Source organism: Aulonocara stuartgranti (genome assembly GCF_965226115.1).
Source record: "Aulonocara stuartgranti genome assembly, chromosome: 9".
Taxonomy (NCBI): Eukaryota; Metazoa; Chordata; class Actinopteri; order Cichliformes; family Cichlidae; genus Aulonocara; species Aulonocara stuartgranti.
Window position 1 is genome coordinate 22,865,201 of NC_138960.1, and position 19,966 is coordinate 22,885,166.

The 19,966-nt window shown below is 40.1% G+C and overlaps 3 protein-coding genes across 10 annotated transcripts in view; 1 reads left to right on the top strand and 2 right to left on the bottom strand.

Annotated features, from left to right (window-relative positions):
- Positions 1 to 817, bottom strand: part of malrd1 (MAM and LDL receptor class A domain containing 1) — a 99,233-nt gene extending 98,416 nt beyond the window's left edge. For all 7 annotated transcript variants that reach the window (XM_082546905.1, XM_082546912.1, XM_082546909.1 and 4 more), the window contains exons 1-3: positions 615 to 817; positions 329 to 388; positions 85 to 166 (exon numbers count right to left, since the gene is read on the bottom strand). The gene's annotated coding sequence lies outside the window, so the exon portion shown is untranslated. The remainder of the gene's footprint in view (positions 1 to 84; positions 167 to 328; positions 389 to 614) is intronic.
- A 1,640-nt stretch (positions 818 to 2,457) lies between these two features.
- Positions 2,458 to 14,162, bottom strand: dync2i1 (dynein 2 intermediate chain 1). 2 transcript variants are annotated; one of them, XM_082547416.1, is made up of 23 exons: positions 14,020 to 14,162; positions 13,739 to 13,792; positions 12,977 to 13,637; positions 12,833 to 12,900; positions 12,470 to 12,736; positions 12,297 to 12,362; positions 11,432 to 11,485; positions 10,956 to 11,187; positions 10,715 to 10,817; positions 10,432 to 10,561; positions 10,226 to 10,337; positions 10,049 to 10,143; positions 9,835 to 9,964; positions 9,487 to 9,659; positions 8,014 to 8,176; positions 6,694 to 6,807; positions 5,864 to 5,925; positions 5,315 to 5,366; positions 5,156 to 5,216; positions 4,623 to 4,728; positions 4,388 to 4,519; positions 3,032 to 3,255; positions 2,458 to 2,937 (listed from the first exon to the last, which is right to left on the bottom strand). In XM_082547416.1, the coding sequence occupies exons 1-23, from the start codon at positions 14,032 to 14,034 to the stop codon at positions 2,763 to 2,765; spliced, it is 3,249 nt and encodes a 1,082-aa protein (XP_082403542.1). In that variant the 5' UTR covers positions 14,035 to 14,162; the 3' UTR covers positions 2,458 to 2,762. The 2 variants fall into 2 exon arrangements, with proteins under 2 accessions (XP_082403542.1, XP_082403543.1); XM_082547417.1 differs by lacking the exon at positions 12,297 to 12,362 and having other exon boundaries at positions 14,020 to 14,160.
- A 271-nt stretch (positions 14,163 to 14,433) lies between these two features.
- Positions 14,434 to 19,966, top strand: part of esyt2b (extended synaptotagmin-like protein 2b) — a 39,884-nt gene continuing 34,351 nt past the window's right edge. The window contains exon 1 of the mRNA XM_082547662.1: positions 14,434 to 15,358. Coding sequence (XP_082403788.1) covers positions 14,957 to 15,358 — 402 coding nt within the window. The 5' untranslated portion in view covers positions 14,434 to 14,956. The remainder of the gene's footprint in view (positions 15,359 to 19,966) is intronic.

A 19,966-nucleotide genomic window follows, 5' to 3' on the forward strand; every position in this document is an offset into this window, starting at 1 on the left:
AAGGTGTCTTCTTTTCTAGTACTTGCTATTCACAATAGAGGGCTTTTCTGATCTGATCTATATGGATGCAGTCAGTTTCATTACACTTATCCAGATCCCAGCGGCAGATGGTACCATCCACTGAGGAAGACATTAGCATCCTTAATCCAGAGCGGTAAAACAAGGACTTTACCACATGTAAAGACAAAAACAACAGACAAGAAATGTAAGAAAATTAAGGTGATAACCAATCAGAGACAGGCAGAAGTAGATATATGGAGCAGTTCAGTCATAATATACCTTTATGGCCTAAAAGGGTCCTATGTGGCCACCAGTTTAAAATCCATACCTTGATGGACAGGTCACGGAGAGCAATCATCAAACAGTCCAGCTGAATGCAGTGACATCACTGTAAAACATAATTTGTCAATATTTATGTTCAAAAATTCAATTCCGTTCATTTTAGTTGAATTTATATAGCACCAAATCACAACAACAGTTGCATCATGGGGATTTATATTGTAGGGTAAAGATCCTACAATGAAACAGAGAAAACCCCAACAATCAGATGACCCCTTTTGAAGCAAGCACTTTGGTTACGGTGGGAAGGAGAAACTGTTTTACTAGGCACAAACCTCTAGCAGAACCAGCCTCAGGAAGGGGCAGTCATCTGTCGCATCAGGTGGGGAGTGGACTGTAAACGACCACGGCAGACCCGGGTGCAAATCCATGCTTTGCAGCATACTTTATTGACTCACACGGTTGCTGTTCACAATGTTCATAATGCTCACAGAGCTGCAGCTCTCCCGCTGCCCGCTCAACATTATCACAACAACAACCCAACCACAGGACCCAGTACAATATTTAATTCGACGGGGCATGATTGCGGATGCCGTGCAGGTGCGTCCGCCTCCTGTGCACGGCACCGCAGGCCACGCCCCGCCACATGGACAAATTCATCATGAAAGTTTGAAAGATATCAGTCTCCTACCTCTTACTCTCCTTGGGCTATTTTATTAAGCACACCTCAGCAATCTACTGCAAAATAACACAGGTGTTCACGAAATTTCATCTTTGCTCACATCAAAATGTTCAGTTTTGTTGTTGTTGGATTTTTTCCCTTCTAACATTGTAGGATCTTTAACTCACAGTGTAAAGCATCTTGTTATGAGTTAAAACTATATACATAAAAATGACTTAATTTGAGTTACTGTTGCAAGGGACTACATTATGTTGACAGGTGTTTAAAGGTTTGTTGTCTCTATTTACTTACATCAGAGTGCCAGACCTTTGGGACAGCAGCCTCAGGTTGGGAAAGAGCACAGTACTTGTGTTTGTTGCTCTTGGGCACTCCATCACGATCTTCTTCTACACAAGACTGTTTTCCACTCATACAACTTTAGAACAGGCCAGCAGTTTGGAGACAAAGTCAGAAAGGCAAGGGTGAGATGGTTTGGACATCTGCAGACTAGGGATAGCAGACATACTGGGCAAAGAATCTTGAATATGGAGGGGATTGTAGAAAAGAGGAAGACTGCAGAGAAGATTTGTGGATGTAGTGAAGGAGGACATGCAGAGGGGCTGGTGTGACAGACGGGGAGGCTGAGGGTAGGGTGAGAAAGAGGCAGATGATGCACTATAGCGACCCCTAAAGCATGCAGTCCGAAAAGATGTCAAAACATACGCTGCTTTCACTTGTAGAGCCAGATTAATACTGCTTATACAGATATTTACTAATTAAAAAGTCTGGTATTTGCAGAGCATAGCTGCCAATATTGTTAAAATCCTAACGTATAATTAAATAAGTAGCGTAGAAAGTGTGGTGCTCTGTGGTGTGTTTTTTTAGAGGTCCTGTGCAGTATCTTAGCTGTTCCTAGACTGCACACTTCGAGAAAAAGACCTCTGATGTTGTGCCTGGAATTTGTGGGAGTCACTTTTCCAGTTTGGGGGTTACAGCCACTAATGTTTCTATTACCACTGCAACCACGCTGAACTTTACCTTAGAAATCAGATCCAACTGACCTTCAGTCTATGATGCCACTATATCATGCTGATTAACCGGAAGCTGTTTGTCCCAGACAACCTTAACCCTGTTGTTCTCAAACACTGTGTGGTGTCTCCCATCAGGACTTGGTGACTTCTAATTTTATTGATCGCAGCAGCAGTTTTTAGACTTAGCTATGATCATTTTTACTACTTTTAAGTTGATATTTTAGAAATAATATTTTCAACAGAAAATTTACAACCAAATCAAAATATTGTGATTTTTTTTTTTTTACATTTCCTCTGGGACCCTTTCAAAAGCAAAAGAAACTTTTATTATTAATTCTTCTAAATTTTGCTTCTTAGCCAATTTTAATTTTTTTAAGATAAAATACAATCAAACTGAAATTATTTGTTGGTTTTGTTTGTGTTTGCAGGAGTTTAAGCACTTCACTCTCCATGGGAAAAATTCACCAAACCATTCAACAAAACAAGCACAGCTATATATAGTTTATTATATAAAACGAAACATCATAGAAATATTCCATGTAAACAAAAAGTACAAATATTTACACCAGCAAATGTGCATATGTTTTATATACTATATTTATGGTAATGAATGTGGAAGATCCTTGGTATTTAATTACATCCTTCTCACAACTATGTTAATTTTGTTTCAGTGCGTGGTGACATTGGCTCAAATAAAACAAAACAAAAAAATAGGACTTCTATTATAGAAAGTAACTGCAACAGAAAACAGGGTTATGAAATGATGTATTTGCTCTCACGAACAGCACATTTCAAAAGGCTTCAGTCGTCATTCTCTCCAACAGCTTCTCCTCTTCTGCAGTGCTGGACACAGTTAAACTTCTTTTGAAATACTGCATTTCGATTTTCCCTGACTCATGTGCCAGTGCTACTCCTGAATATGTGTTTTGTTTTCCAGATTGTCCAAACAAAGCCATGTCTGTCACCCTGACAATGGAAAAAATGAAGAAAAAAAACAAAACCATATAAGACAAATATAAACTAATTTGCTTAATTATCACTTGCGTGTGTGTGACATTACCTGTCAGCACTCATTCTCTCAGTGACCACAGGCTGTGTGTCATCTTTCAACAGGTCCCATATGTGGAGGTTACATGCAGCATCGAGTACGCAGAAGACCGTCGCTCTGGTCTGGGCCCACTGCAGGGAGACCACCGGTTCGCCAGCTGTACTGTTCTTCCACTGTGCCACAGGCTGCTCATGGCTGACTGCATGCAGCCTGATGCTGCCATTGCCACAACCCACCTGAAACAAGGACAGCGAATATTTGAAATATACCCTTTCGAGGCTACAGTGGTATAAATCTCCATGGTTTTGTTTCTTGAGTCTTTGCATGCCATTCCTTTGAAACTCCAAACTTTTCTTTTCTCTATAAAAACTAGTCACTCAACATATTCAGTTACTCACCCACCTTTTTTTCTTTATACAAACTGAATTTACAGTTCTAGTCAGTTTTATGTATATATTAGGGCTGTGCAATATGACCAAAATCTCATATCCCGATATAAGAATTCTATCGTCCAATAACGATATAAATCACAAAAATGTAACATTTTCTGTAAATTCTGTGAATCTCAGGCAGCTCGACTTGCGGGAAGTGTTTCCTGCTGCGTCATGTAGCTGGAGTCGAGTGTTTTAACCGATGCATGATGAAACTATACGTTTTTAGGCATAAGTTGTAACGGCCGCCGTTTTCTTCGTGAGTATTTATTACACGGCGTGCGGCGGGGAAAAGCCTGTTCTAACGTTTGAGTCTAAGGTTTATTTTTTTAGCACCTGGCGGCTCTTTTTTACTTCTCATCCGTAAATAATCTGCTCTTTCACGTGATTCAGTTTATTTTGAAAAGTCTCAACAGGATCTTGAGCTTTATTGTGAAAGGTTTATGTGGAACATAAACAAGCAGACACGCGATGCTGTTACCGTCGTTGTTGCTAACCACAACGCATAAAAACAGGCGCCTGTCCGTCTGTAGTGTGGTTATATAAAATATAAGAGAAAGAGAGAACTTTAAGAAATTAATATCGCCACTACAGTGACCATCAAAACGATGAAAAAAAATACTGCCGTAAACAGTTTATTTTGTGACACCACGAAACAAACGATAGTGTAAAATGAAACGATAGACGTTTTTATATCGTCATCCCATATATATCGTTATATCGAACAGCCCTAGTATATATAGCACTAAATCACAACCAGAGTAGCTTCAAGGTGCTTTATATTGTAACGTAAAGACACTACAATAACAGGATGTGTTCATTTTTGAGCTTAAGAGCTGCAGGTACATTTCTTGTCCCTACTCATTTTATCTAAGCTAATCTAAGCGGTCTGCATATTTCCCAAAATAGATGTGATGTAAATAAGCATGACTCTCACCAAGAACAAGTGTGGTCTGAAGGGAGAAAAGTGGATTGAGGTGACATCGACAGGCTGCACTTCAACCTCCTGAAACCTGTAAAATTTGGGGGGTGCTTTCAAACCGTGACTCGTTCCATGGTGGACCAGCCCCTACACACAAGTCACATTAGTACACTTTCACTAAATTACAGGAGTATAATTTTTTTTTTAATATTTGAGAGGATTCATTTGAAATTACATGAATTAAGCTCACCATGTTGGTGCCAATAAAGAAATGATTGGAGTCTGTTGGAAGGAATTTTAAAAGCAGCGTGTGCAGCGGCCCTGTTTTAACTACATCTCGCGGTGACCCCCTGAGACTTTGAAAAGAGGCATAGAGGGAGGAAAAATAAAACAACAGGTCAGAAGTTAGATTACTCCCAAACAAACAACAACGGAACAAACTGGAAGACAACACTGCATCACATTGGTGGGCCATATGGGGAAGTTGCTGTCTGTATGTGCAAGAGATTGGAAAGAGACAATAAAGTAAATACTTCAGTTAAGACAGAGTGATGTCTGAGGTTTTCCTCACCACACCTCTCTGCGTAACACATGTATAAGAGCGCAGGTATGTTTCCATCAAATGTTGAGGTGACAAAATCAAGAGCATGCAGCATGTAACAAACAGGATTGAGTGGCAACAACATAACAGCTGTGTTCCACTGGGCCAAGACTCTGCGGTGTATTTTAAGCCCTGCGGCTGCCAGTGACAGATGATCGTCATGAGCCATTTATCAATCTCACCTCTCAGCAGCGAGGACGGACGAGCTGTGAAGCAACTTCACTTTGCCGCCAGGCCGGAGGCCTGCAAGAGGGGAAAAAAAAGAAAGAAGCGGGGCTGAAAGTAATGCCACATGTGTGAGAAAGGTGAGCCCACTCAAAGAAATACTGTGACTGCGTTACCCAGATCTGTTGGAGAGCCTGCCTCGTTGCCTTTTGGGAGCTCTACCACCACCTACAGGACACATGGGAGAAATCATGACAGGCAATTCACATTTTTACGGTGCAGCTGTCCCCAAACTTCAGAAACCGATCCCCCTACCACTGAGTTAAAATGATAGGAATTTTAGTGAACTGAAGATAAGAAACAATAGAAACAACAAAAACTATTTTCCCCACAAAAATCTCATTAATTACACTTAGTTTAGCACGTTTTCTTTTGGTCATTGTACCACCCATCTGCCCTGCAGTGACTCTTTTAAGAGTATAAAACAGATTTAGAATCGTTGGAACAATGAATACTTATGGACATATTTTATATCCTGGAGGAATGCAAGTCACAATGAATCTAAAATAACATCAGTAATCCTCAGTGGGCTTTCCAAACTTTCCAATTCATGTATCTCTCTCCATGACCTCTCTAATAAAATCCACTCCCAACTCCTGCTCCTTGTAAAGAAAAAAAAAACATACATGTAAAATATGTACAATCTACTTAGTTGCTCAACCTACCCAAAAATTTAAAACTCCACTTTCATCCAAAGAAGCCAGCTGGAATGACAGTCCTGATGACTCTACAATTGGAAAAGAACATCATTTAATTAAATAAACAGTACTGTGCAAAAGTCTCAGGACACTCTCCATTTCTGTATGTCTTGCTTCCAAGGAGCCACACTTTGTTGTAATGTTTTTAAAGTGCAATAAGCTCCAGGTTTTTCTGAAGGACAGCTTTTCTTTGGTTAATGGCTGCTTTCTCACTCATTTTCAGTCCAGTACTTGTCCCAGTACTGACCCTTTTCAGAGGATTTTTCTTTTGCTTGCTTAGCCACTTAGCACTGACCTATGAATCACAGAAGCATAAAAAGGCTCCGAACTCAATGGATCAAATGGCCTTGTGTCTACACATAACAGACAACTTAGCAAAGAACCATTTTTAATTGTTAATTAGTTACTTTGTTAGTAGCTGCCTGTCAGAAAAACACATAGTGTCCCCATTTCTCTAGCCGAATCTATGAAAAATTCTAAAGATAACACAGTTTGACAGGTATAAAATAGTATTTTTCCACCAACAAAGTGATCAATAAGGTGATTGCTGTAGCTTCATTAGAAATGGTCTAAGCAAAGCTGCTATCAAGAAGCCATTCTTAAGGAAGAGAAACATGGATACATGGCTGGGGTATGCCTTGTCTCTGAGTGAATATTCATATGAATATTGACTTTTAAGCTCATTAGAATTGTGCTAATCGCTGCAACTATTTCCCATTTTCCTGGCAAAATATGAAGAAACATGAATGGCAGAAAACATATAGCAACATTCACACCTCTGGTTAATCATTTCATACCTTCCTCGGATGCCAACAGTGGAACGTCTGCCCTCAGCTCCCCTGCTAGTGCAGAGGGGACAACTTCTACAGAGGTCACAGATGACAAATGGCCTGAGGCGGCCAACACTGCATCTGTGTTGAAAAGGTGACAAATAAGAAGATAGCTGCAAAACTCGAGTTCAAAAACCAAAGCAAAAAACAATCAGCCTCTCAAGTTTATGTGAGAGAGGGCAGGGGAGTGCTGACATTCATTTTTCCTTAGGTCGGGTGCAAAGAGTGAAATTTGTGTCACTGTGTAAGTTCAAAGGGATTTATATTCTTAAAATAAAAAGATGAATAACAGTCTGGAAACAAATGTTAGGTGTAAGAGGAAAGAAATAAAAATGCTTTTTTATATATTTGGCACTAGGGCTGCCACGATTACGTCGACTATCAAATTCGTCGACGACTAATTTAATAGTCGACGCGTTGTTTGAAGCTTTGTAAGATCCCAAAAGACACAGGAATAAGTAGTAGGATTAAACCCCGAAGAAGAAGTAGCTCTGTCCCAGAATTTATAGCGCAGCCCAGCTCAGTTTCCAACAATGGCGGCAGCTAGTTAGTTTTAATATTACTCTTATTATTCTTTCTGGGTCACAAAATAAACGTTTAACATATTTTCAAGCGAGAATGTAGCTGTGTAAACCTCAAATATCTGCTCAGTTTATCAAGACACCACATATTTTCAAAAGCGCTCCGACGTTTTCGGAGACGTCTGTTACCCACTAGCTCGATAGCTAGCCGGGGGCAAGGCTCACTGGAGCCCGTGAGAACACCGGACTCCCAGCAAATCGTTTTCAAACCCACCGCCGTCTTTCACTACTCAGGTTAAACATATATAAGTCACTTAGATAACTTAAAAATGTTATTGTTTGTCTTTTTTCAGTATTTATTTGTTCCTGAGTAAATCGGTTTGGCTGAGATTAAAGTTATAGTTTTTACACAGCTGAATAAACATCAAGCAGACAGCTGATTATCAGAAGTGTGAGATGCTGGAGAAAATACTCCGGTGTCCTGTTATATTTTAGATAGCAAGGAGTTTATTAAACTTCACCGAAACAATCTGCAAATTTCATTTAAATTTAATAAACTATCATTTTGTCTTTATTTTTAGTTAGCACCTACCTTAAACACTAAAAGCTGTAAGCTAATGATAGTTATATAAGAGCAGATGCTGCTGGTGCAATAAGCTGTACGTTGTACATCTAATGGATGCATGATCTGATTAGTCGACTATCAAAATAATGCTTGTGGCAGCCCTATTTGGCACAGCTGGAATTTAATTCCCTGCTGACATACCAGTGGAGAAGGTAGGCTGCCTGAATGTCCACTCTTCCTCCCCCATCTTTAAGCTATAGTGGTTACTAGAATGCTCCCTAAGGTCCCACAGCACCACAGAGCCGACTGATGTGCCTGCAAACACCAGCGTGACCTTTCCAGGGCTGAAACAGCAACACTGGATCTGGAACAAAGAAAACGACAGGGGATTAGTGTAGATGTTAGAGGTTCAGTGGCTTTGGTTTCACTAAGAAGCGATATGCCAAGTCCACAAATAACATCAGCTGCACTTAGAAGGACAGATTCACATTCCTCATTAGAGCTGAAGTAAATATCGCCATTTAGACACGTAAGGACAAATCAAATGTTTATTTTCCATCCTTACGGTCTTTTCATAATATTGCAAATAATGTTTGATGGAGGCTTTACAGATTTTTCTAATGAAAAAGTATCATGTTAAACAACTATGGGGTTTGTGTTTGATCATTTACAACAAGATTGTACATGCTGAGGAAGTTTAACCAAATTTGAAGTTAATGTGAGACAGATGTTTTTGTGGGACAACGTGCAGACAAAAGAGAGTTATAGGTTAGGTTTCCTCACATCTATTAGAAAAGTAAAGGTCATGCAGTGTTAACTTTTGAACGTAGTGGGACGAAGGTAACGGGACTGCTGTCCGTATGTGGGTCACCCAAGAAGGAGGAACAATTACAACAAGCAATTACCCTTCTGATGTGACCAACATGTAAGACAAGCCTGATTTGATTGCTGATTTCTGGAGGGCAAACAAAGCACTGATGCTTCTCACTGAATTTCAAGACTGATTAGGCTCCTCTGATTAAGTGATGCAGAAAAAAGCTACAGTTTAACACAGCTTAATTTTTATTCATGATAAACAATAATGCTCTGGAGAGTAAATAAATAGAGCCTGACTGACACAGGATTTTTAAGACTGATACCGATTTGTTGATTCCAAATCTGATATTCCCATATATAATATGATATTTTTTCCTTTCTTTCAGAGACATAAAACATGAACCATTGTTTTTCTGCCACTGAATTTTTTTTTCATTTAAAATTTCAGGTTATTTTCTCAATTGTACATTATTTTTTTCAGAGGTTTGAGTTAATAAGGGGAAATCTTGAGATGAAAACCCCCAAATTTTTTCTTTCGGCTGGCAAAAATTTTTTATTCATTGGCAGAAACAAGCTTCCGTAAGTTTCACTGATATTTGTCATGTGTATTTATTTTGCTACTCATTCGTGCTCTGCCTGACTGGTGGTTATTGTTTGTGACAAATGTGCAGCCAACAGGGAAGTTGAAGAGTGCCCTTTAGTGTACAAACAATATCAAAACTCCTTACATGGCTGAATGGTGTTTCTCTCATGTCTGATATTACTTTTTAAATATCCACTTTGCAATTGGCTAATAATCGGCTGATACCAAACTCTAGAAATTGTATAAAACTGAATACTAGAAGTTGTAAATGTCACCTCAGACTCATAAACAAGGATCTTCTGAGGCCTGGATGGCTCCCAGATGTTCCAGATGCAGATGATGGTACAGCTGTCAAGATGCTTGGCGTTGGGTTTAGTCGTGGGCATGTGAACTGACAGCATGGTATGCTTTTGGACCTGAGAAAAGTGCAGCATGCTAATCTGGCGATCTGCAATTGACAAGACAAAACATGAACATCTAATAGGAAGAACTGTCTGAGTTTTTGAGAGGCTGCTACTGCTGCCACAGAGGACAAGTAACAACTAACAAACTAGCAATGAGAATAGAGCAAGATACAAGTCAAAAAAACAAACAAAATGAGTTTCTCTGGTTGGACTTTGTACCATAAAGAAAAGGCAACTCAGTGATGAGCTGTAAACTTCCATCGCTGAAAGACAACGTGTCTGACTGAGTGCTCAGTTTCTCCAGGGATTTTCTCTCAGCTTGATCCTCTTCCAGCAGGACAACCATGACCTTGATTTGGAATGACAGCAGTGAGAACTAACAACAAGACAAAAAGTTCTTCATGCATACACTTCTAAGAAATAGTTTAAAGACCTGTGAGGCTGAGCGAAGAAATGATGCCAGACGCTGTGAATCATAGTTCATTTCACTTCTTTGTTTGTCTCGTGCTTCCTTAGAGAGGTTTGGATCTGTCAGTGCAGGGAAATTCTATTAATAAACTCACCATATAGCCTACACACTTAACTTATCAGAAGCTTATTGTTTTATTACCCCCACATGCTCCACTGCGCTCCGGAGGATGCTGCGTCCACTTCTCAGACATCTCTATTTCCTCTGTCTGGATGTCTCGATCTGTGTTATCCTCATTACACTGAACGTAAGCCTAGAAGAGAAGACGATCTCACGTGTTATAAATACATATGCAGTTTCTCTTTATAATTTGGATTAAGAAGTAGACAACAGAAATAATCGCTAACCTGTTTAGTGTTTGCATTTCCAAAGTTTCTGATGTACATGTCATACTCATTGACCGGCGGCAGATCCAAAAGGGAGAAAGTCATGGAAAAATCCAGATCGATTAAACGAAGCAGCTCTGTACTTCTCTTCCTGTTGTCAGCAACAAATATACATTCAAGGTTTAATTAAATAATAAACACACTGTCAGGTTGCCTGAGGTTGCTTTATGCTTATGTGAAAAGTATTACTTAAGTGACCACAAGTGTCCATTTAATATAATATGTTTTCTGCAAATAAACTTACTTTTGCTTACTGGCAACTTTCTTGCTGACTTCGCGTTGCTTTGCAGCTACAAAGTCGATAAACTTTCCGCGTTGGGAGGCTCTGCTCTGGATCTTTTCAGTGTCTGTAAACAGGGCAGTAATGATGCTTTAAATCCAGGATAATCCTGCACAAAACACCCTGGATTTAACAGGAGTGTGCCTTTCAGTTATACACAAAGAAAGAAGCACGCTTAAAACATTTATTGTTGGTAAGAATATACCTCTGGACCATTTAGGCCTCTCCTCCTCTTCTTTGCTTGTACTTTGTCTGGACTTTGTTGTTCCAATTCTCTCATTCTCTTCATCCATGGCTCTCCGAATAGCTTCAATCTCCTTTCTCCGCTGTGCTGAAAGCTCCTCCTTTGCTTCACCCGACTGTGGATGCAATGGCTCCTTCTCGTCCTCATCTTCATTAGTGCTCTCATTCAGTTCCTCAAAATCCTCTTCATAGTCCTTTAAATAGAGCATTCCCATTCATCACTGAGCACATGCAACGCGTTTTTATTTGAAACAAGAAAAATAACCACGATGAACAAAAACTAGATCCTAAAAGAAGAAACGTGAAGCGACCACTCACCATTTTCTTACAATGTAAATCGATTAGAGCATGCCAAAGTAACACAAAAAGAAATGTGTAAACAACACTGAAATTAAAATCAAAACTGGCATATTTTGTAAGAGCAGCCTCTGTAATTACCTCAAAATCATCTTCATAATCCTGATCAGCCAAATCTTCATCATCGACAACTTGCTGAAGTGATCAGAAAGCATAAAGTGGGAAAATCGTTTAAGAAACTTTGATTATTTGTGCACAGACTCGTGTTGCTTTAACTCCAATTTCCCAAACACTTGAATGCAATACTAATAATTTCCAAATCGTTAATGTAATTAAAGGTAGTTCGGTTAGAAAACATTCAAAGTTAAGCCCAATCAAAAAAAATGCAGATTCGTTTTGAATTTGATGTCAGCAACATGTTTGAAAAAGGCTGGGAGCGGGAAACATGTGATAAGAGGGATAGTGACACATTTCACAACTGATCACGTTGTCTGGCAAAAGGTCAGTACTGGATATAAAACCAGCATCACAGAGTGTTTCAGGAGTCCAAATAGCTACCCTGTGTGTGGGCATACAATACAGGTCAACAATTTAACAACAGAAATGAAAACACATGTATGAAGAAAAAATAGAGTGACATCTATGTGTTACATATGTGTTACATAGCTACAAATGGGAAATTCTGCTTAGTATATTTTATGCTTATTAGGAGAAATGATGCAACATAGTGGGAAACAGGTCCCTGTGTCTGCTTCTCTCTAATGCTCACTGTGAGCATTACAGACAAACCAGCTGCAGACTGAGCTTAAACCTGGTTTGTTCTCATGCAAGCACAGAAAGGCCCTCCACAAAGGGTGCCAAGACACAATATTCCTTAGGCTCAGTGACTTATGAAATAAATGGAATAAGTAGAAACACACCCCCATGCTAAAAAAAGAAGAAGTTTAAAGACATGCAAGAGTGCATTTGTTGCCTTTGAAGGCTATAACCAAACTGAGCATCTTACAGGCTCCTCTGTGTCTGCTTCATGTTTCACAGCAGGTATCCACTGCTCAGAAACCAAGTCAACTTCCTATATTGTGAAAGGATATAATGCAAGGAAAGGGTTTACAATCAGATAATCCATAGTATTGGATCAGCGTTGTGAGAGCTATGAGGGAAATTTACACGCAAACTAACCACATTCCTCTCATGACTCTTGCCAGATGATGATCTCTTGTCTCTGTGATCGTCTTCCTCCCTGTGCTTTCTCTCTTTGTGTTTCCTTTCCACGTCAGCTTCATGTTTGTGCCTTCTCTCCCTGTGTTTGTTTTCTGGGTCTTCTCCCTCTTTGTACCTTCTGTCTTTGGGTTTGTCCCTCTCAGCCAACTCTCTGTCAGCACGATGATGTCTGATCTCTTCCCCTCGATGCTCTCTGTATTCACTATCGTGCTTCTGTTTCTCCTCCTAAATAGCAGGAAAATCCCAGCAAGAATGTATGTAATCAAAGCCATTCCTTAAAAATTCAAATACGTGAACATTAATATTACTGTGGAAGCTTACATGATGTCCTCTCTCTCTGTGCCTCCGTTCTCTCTCCTCTTTACGTTTTCTATGTTCTTCTTTATACTCTGAAATCAAAGACATTCAAACATTAAACATCTCATGGACATGCTACTCTAAATAGGCACACTCCTGTATGTTTACCTCTGTCCTCTTTCTGTTCCAAATGCTTCATGTCTCTTTGTCTCTCTTCCTTGGCATTCCTTGTATCTTCATATTCATTTTGGTGTCTCTCCCGATGCTGATCTTTCTCCTCCCTGTGGTGCTGTTCTATCTGCGCTCCTCTTCCTTCCCTGCTTTCCTTATGTCTTCTTCTCTCCCCATCATTCCTAAGCTCTCTGTCCTGCTCCTCTCTTTTTCTTTCCTTATTTACGTCATCCCTTCTTTTACTACGGTCTTCCTCCCTGTGTCTATCTCTGTCCCTTATCCTCTCTTTCTCCTTATCTCTGTGTCTTTCCTTATCCCTCTCCCTGTCCTGTTTTTCCTCTAAGTCTCTTCTCGTCTCCTTATTTTCTCTGTAGTCATCACCATACTTCCTTACATCTACAAATCTCTCCCTTTCCCTTGTCTTCTCCCTTTCATTTCCTCTCTCAGCTCTCCTATCTTGTGAGCCCTCTTTCCTTCTGTCTCTTCTCCCTTCATCTCTTCTCTCTCTCTCTGTGCTCTCTCTTTCCCTGAGCCTCTCCTTTTCGCGTCTAGACTCCTTTTCTTGGTCCCTATGGCGTCTCTCAGCGGATTCCCCACCACGGTACCTTCTATCATAGCCATCGCGCCTCCTGGCATCGTCACCACCGCGTTCTTCCTCCTAGAATAAATAAATACAACCAATAAAAATACGATTAAATCATCTACCGTTGCATTTAATTGCTACAAATCGAGCTTGAATCAGAAAATTCTGCAACTTACCCTGATGTGTCTCCTCAGGTCTGCAGGTCTCCATGTGTCTTCCTTTGTTATTTTCTAAACAAACACGTTTCTTAAGGTTCATTTGATGACATTTTAATTGAAAGACACCATTTTATATAACTTGTATGATATCGAACCAGACCCATGTAAGTCAGCGGGATAACATTCACTCTTTGAGATAACGTTTGACAACATTCATAGCGAACACGACTTTTTCTACTAAAAATAAACGCTTCTCAGTTTTGGCTCACACACGGTAAAGTCAGAGCTGAAGCACGTACCTTATCTGTGTACATGTTCTCATCGGCGCTTGTTTTTTTTCTTGGTTGTCTTCAATCACCGAATATTAGCTCTTATTTTTGTAGAGACACCGCCATGATGGTTAAGACCCAGCGCGCAGGCGCAGTTTGCCGAATCCAAGGAGAACGCGTCACCTCGGCTTGACAACAGCCGTATCAATCCGCAGCAGAGAAATCGCTGAAATCAACAGCCAGTTGCCATGGCAGCGGCTGAAGATACTGTCCATACATTTTTGTTTTAGCGAAATATCTTAAGTTTTGGGCTTTAAACGATTATAACCGTTAGTTGTTTCGCCCTGTTATGTCTAGTTGTATGTGAGTTCATATTTCTATCAATAAAGACTGAGTAGCGATTTATCAGTGCTCATCATTTCGGGTTTAAGGGTAATACTGTACTAACAAGCTAGCGAGGCACTATTAAATGCAATATTTCTTTTTCAAATATAGCCAATGCAGGATGCTATTTAAACATTTACTTTTAAGAATATCTGTTTCACTGGACTTTGACGCTTTCTAAGTGATAACAATGTAGTTGCCTCTAGTAAACACCAGATGGCGATGTCTTAGCTTTATACATAGCGCTAGAGACGCCGCTGGGATCGCACACAACTGGATGCCTGTGCGTTTTTGGAAATGGTCATACCCACCCTGTGTGGGCAGAGTAAGTAGAGCTGTGGACTGGACTATCTCAAGCAGACCGATTTAATCAGCGGAATGTCTTCGCGAGCTGCTCTTCAGAGTGGAAACTAAGACGGTGAACGACAGCGGTTCCTCCCGGGGCGATGGGCTGGTGTGCAGGTGAACCAACGTGAGAGCAGGATCCCCGTATGAAGACTGCTTTGGTCCGCTGGCACATGGGAGCTGTGACACTCCGCATTTTCAGATTTTAAGGACACTCTCCTGAGGAGGCCACAGAGACATGTCAAGAGACAGCATGACAGATGTACGAGGAAGCCATTCACAAAATGCTAGCCCAGCTCTACCCAAAGAGAACGGGCACACTGCGCCGAGTCCACCTCAACCCAACTTTCCCCATCCCTCAGAGACGACCATACCCGACGATACCCCAGCGTCATCCACCAGCGAGCTGACCCAGACCTGGGTCCACTTTGCTAAGACATTTGTGCTCATTTTCCCCATTTACGCACTTGGTTATTTTGAGTTCAGTTTCAGCTGGCTGCTTATTGGACTTGTGATCTTTTTCTGGTGGAGGAGGAACACAGGAGGAAAGCAAAGCCGACTGAGCCGAGCAATAGCTTTCTTTGAGCAAGAGGAGCAAAGTGCCAAATGTGCTCTCACCACCTCTGATTTACCACCATGGGTAAGGCACAATTTGAATCAGAGCAGGACGGAGCTGTTTATCCCAACTGAGCCACTTCTCTGAATAGGGCGTGTAGTATTGTTGTGAACAATATTTTTGAGCTTCCAAGAAAACACAATCAGCTGACAGGATCAGCAGAGCAGAGTTGAGCTGTAAAGCTGTGATGGGGCAGCTGTCTCCGCAGCAGTGACATTAGACCAGAGCCCCAGTCTAAATACAGCAGGGTACAATGGTAAACGAGACACCACGCTGGGAAGGAAACATGCCCACGGGGTCTCTGTTATTTTGGGATTCAGACTGGCTATGTCACTTGTAGTAAGTCAGTCTATTTCTGCAGCACGTTATCTTGGCAAAATGTTAAGACAGAGCAGAGGTCCATCCTTGGGTTTAACAATTTAGGGTTTAATTTGGCAAACCAGTTTATAAACCAGTAAGAAGCTATACTTTGGGTCCCACTTAATCAGTCTAAATTCAAATGAAAAGTGGATAATTCCACAGTTATAATTTATATTTAGAAAAAAAATTCACAGGTTAATTCCAGGCTTTGGAAGAGGGCTAATTTTTTTCACACATGGATTTTCTCACGACTAGTGCTTTTAGGGTTAGAAAGTCTCAACATTAAAGGTTGGGGTCACTTGAGAGAAATAATGTGACTGTAAAAGATCATATATGTGAGTAAACTTTGTATCTTCCATAAAACTCAAAAGGGGAAGAGAAATTTGCTTTACTGAACCCTCCTATAGGACCCCAGAGAGTCTGGGTGGTCCAGACCATTCATGTAATTAGTTTTGAGTGAATTTGAGCCGTATTCTCTCAGCAAAAAAATGAAACTCAAATAAACTTTAAATGAAATGACTGAATAACTTGTAGGTCTTCAAAACGGAGACTTTCTGTATCCGACTCAGAGGAAGTTTGCGGCACAGCCTCGCTAAAAGTTAAAAGCCTATTCTGCTGACACACGGCTGAGGATGCATTGATGCCATTAAAGGGGGGCGGAGGAATTAGATGGGATCGAGGGAAAGCATCCCACTTAAAGGAAAGAGAAATTATTAATTGGCTTCAGCACCCCCCCCCCCTGTTTTAAGTCTGTTCTTTATGAAACTGTGATCATACCAGCAGCAGGATTGTGTCCTCATGGGAAATCAACATGGATCTTCTGGGGCTTCACAATGATTGACAACCTCCAGCCTGACAAGCTGAGCACATTTCACTGTTTCCAGTTATAGCTCTTAAATCTTGGCTGCTGCAGATTTCTCCCCACTACACATATAAAGATGACATTTCTTTCACACTGTTGGGTTTTTTGTGCGTCCACACCCCATGCTAAAATGCACTTCTGCCAGTTCCAGTTTCTCCAGTTTAGTTTATGTCCTGACCTGCATTTGTCCAGAGTGACTCAGTAGTCAGCTGGTGTGGCAGCTACTGACACTAAAAGTGTCCGTGGAAGCGTCACAACAGTTTTGCACATAGCTCTTGGCTAAATTTTACAGTCTGAGCGGCACAGACTTCGAATGAAAAACCTTGAGCATTCAGGTGAAAATGGCTCTTCTTGTTTAAAAAGCATTTTGCTAGATGAAGAAAATGGTTATAAAATGAAAGGTAAATGCATTCATATTTGGTGAGGCCCGAGGACTGTACATAAAAGATGGACCGTTATGGCACCTGGAGCTGAATATTTTAGCCTTCATGTAGAGCTCATTATTATTGGCATCAGTCATTAATATCTGATATAAACAACATTGAATGCTCTGTCTTAGTTTTTAGGAATAATGAAAAAATCTTTTCACACGTAGACCGCCATTCAGGGTGGTGATGTCATTGCGTTGATGTATCTGTTCAGCTATTTCATTTTGTAATAGAGCATAATGAGGAAAACATACCAGACATGAATCAAAACTTTATATCAAGATGAAGATAAAAAAGCAAGAGCATCAGCTGTTAGAGGTCAACAAATAGATCGCCCTGTCTTCTTCTACTTCTTTATAGAGATTAGCATCAACTGCCATTATATAGTCCTTGCTTTTTTCTCCAAGGTAGTTTCATTCTCATTGTTGTAAACAATGGCCATTATTCCTAGCTTGCGCGCACCTGCTGACATGCGATGTGTCTCTATCTGTCTGAGCCACGGAATCAGATTTAATTTGAAAACACTGAACACGTGTGCACTGCTGAGCTGATTGAACTGGCAGATAGTCACCTTGGTTCAGTGTCGGAGAAGATGGCTTGCTGCCCAGCTGGATTTCTCAAAGCAATTTTGACTTGCTATCAGGCTACTTATGGGAGAAAATGGGTGACACGGTGCTTTGGTTTGTTCTTTTAAATGGACTTAATGCATCAGGAGTGCAAAGAACACAGATCTCGGGATTTTGAAAGTTGTTGATTTCCACAAGCATGTTCTGCACCTCTTTTTGTCAGCAGGAATACCGTGAAGACTATTATCGCCTGCCTTGTTTCTCTTGCAGTGGAAAACAACAAAAGCAGCACGCTGTGGCATTTATTTCATGCTTAGAATACTTTAGCTTGTTAGAGAAAGTAACGTAGCTCTGAACTGCCACCGGTTTACATCACTGACCTTGAATGCATTGCTTATGCCTTTTTAAATCAAATTATCCTTTTAAAATTGAGGGTTTTTTATAACAATTCCAGTATATCATGTGTTTTTCATGATGTTGTTTAGTAGCAGAGCGTATTTAAACTATATTAAGACCCACAAGTTGAAATAATTAGTGTGTGTTTTCAACAAATGAGGGAGTTATTAAAGAAAAGTTATCACCCGTACAGTTTATATGAAGGGAATATAAGCTGTAAATTAGAAAATGCAAACATATTTATTGCATTGTTGAAGTTGGCCAGTGAATATTACAGGCACAGAACTGTACTACAGCTGCAGTAGATATAGTCGTGTTTTCCTTGAACCCTGTGGTCACAGTTTATTTGTACATTTTGTTTTCTCTGATCTTACATAGCAGCAGTGAAAGAGCAATATGTGCTGTACAAACTGAGATGGACCTTAGGTGTGTGGAGGTGTCGTTCAGAGGGCTCAGATTGTCTGCATTATATGAGACCTTAACCCTTTAAGACCTACCATAGAACCAAGTCCGCCAGAGCTTATATTATATTTTTACATGCTGTAGTGCCATTTTTGGGAGCATTTCAAGTTGCTATACATCAATACAACCATTATAGCCCAAATTTTAATAATATGTATGCATTAAGTGCATAGTAATTACATAAATTGCAAAAAAGTGCAATAAACTACAAAAAAATTGAAAATCGTTTTGTTTTTTTTAACATATATTTCTAGTTAGAGAAATTTAAGAAGCTTATCCCTCAAAACTGCAAATACAAAAAAGTTGCACAAAATAGTTTTCCATCACAGGAAATTTATTTTGAGTGTCTTTATAGTTTTGTTTTTGAAATACACCAATTTTTATATACTGCAGGAAAAACGAAAATAAATATTATGATGCAAATTTTCAAAAAAAAAAAACTATTTCCAGCAGTGCACTTTGAGTCCTAAGCATCCCAGAAATGATACAGAAAGTCTTAAAGTCAAACATAACTATTAAAAACACCAGTATAGGCTCATAAGGCCCTGAAGGTAAAAAACTACATTTCCGCAAAATGACGTCACTTCCGGTTTCACGCAGGTCATGGCGGACATGCGATAGTTCGCGCTGATGGAGGTAGGAAGTGTTACGAACAGCTGATCGGATCGGCTTTAAAGGGTTAACATGCACCTTCTGCCAGAGGACGGCATTACTTGGCTGAAATCCTGATACAATATCAGCTGAATTAAACCCCATTTCTGCTGCTTCTGCTGCTGACATTGTGTTTAGACTTTAATATTTTCCTGTGTTATTAGCTGCAGGACGTGGACTCAGCGAGCCATGATAAGCAGTCTGAAGACAGTGAGAATAACCATCTTTTATTCAAAACCCAGGCAAATTGTTAATTATGTCTTTAAGAGGCAGGGCTCAGCGACTCTTCGGCATAACACGAAATAATTAAGATATGTTTCCCTGATTCTTGCTCAGCGCTTAAAAGGAAACATTTGCTGCGAAGTGACTCATCATTACCTCACCTACATTTGTGAATGAGGTCACTGTGTCAGGGGTATTAATGAGGTTTTTTCCAGCATCTCCTCCACAGGATTATATTATTTCTGGAATCTTTTATGATAGCTGTGACATTTTCTTCTCTGTCGCCCTGCTCATGTCACTGCTTTTCTCACACTCTGACATAAACGCCGGATAAGCACTTTTGCTGAATCCATGAGAAATGATGCTGTCTCTTCACACATCGTGTCTCACCATAGGTCCAGCCAGTTGCCTCACTTCATCTTTATTTTATTTTTTACATCTTTATAGTGCAAATATGTAATATGAACCATGCCATGCATCACAGCATTTATACCTTGAGCTAGTTTGTAGTGTACTTTCCTAGATGGGATTTTGAAACATAAAAGGCACTAAGAAACACAATCGATACTATAAATGCTAAGAAGCACAAAACTCGAAACACAGCAAAATATAGAGAGACAGCCCAACACGAGGCACAAACTGCAGTTTAATGAAGCACCAGGGAAACAGGAAGTAGGGAAATATT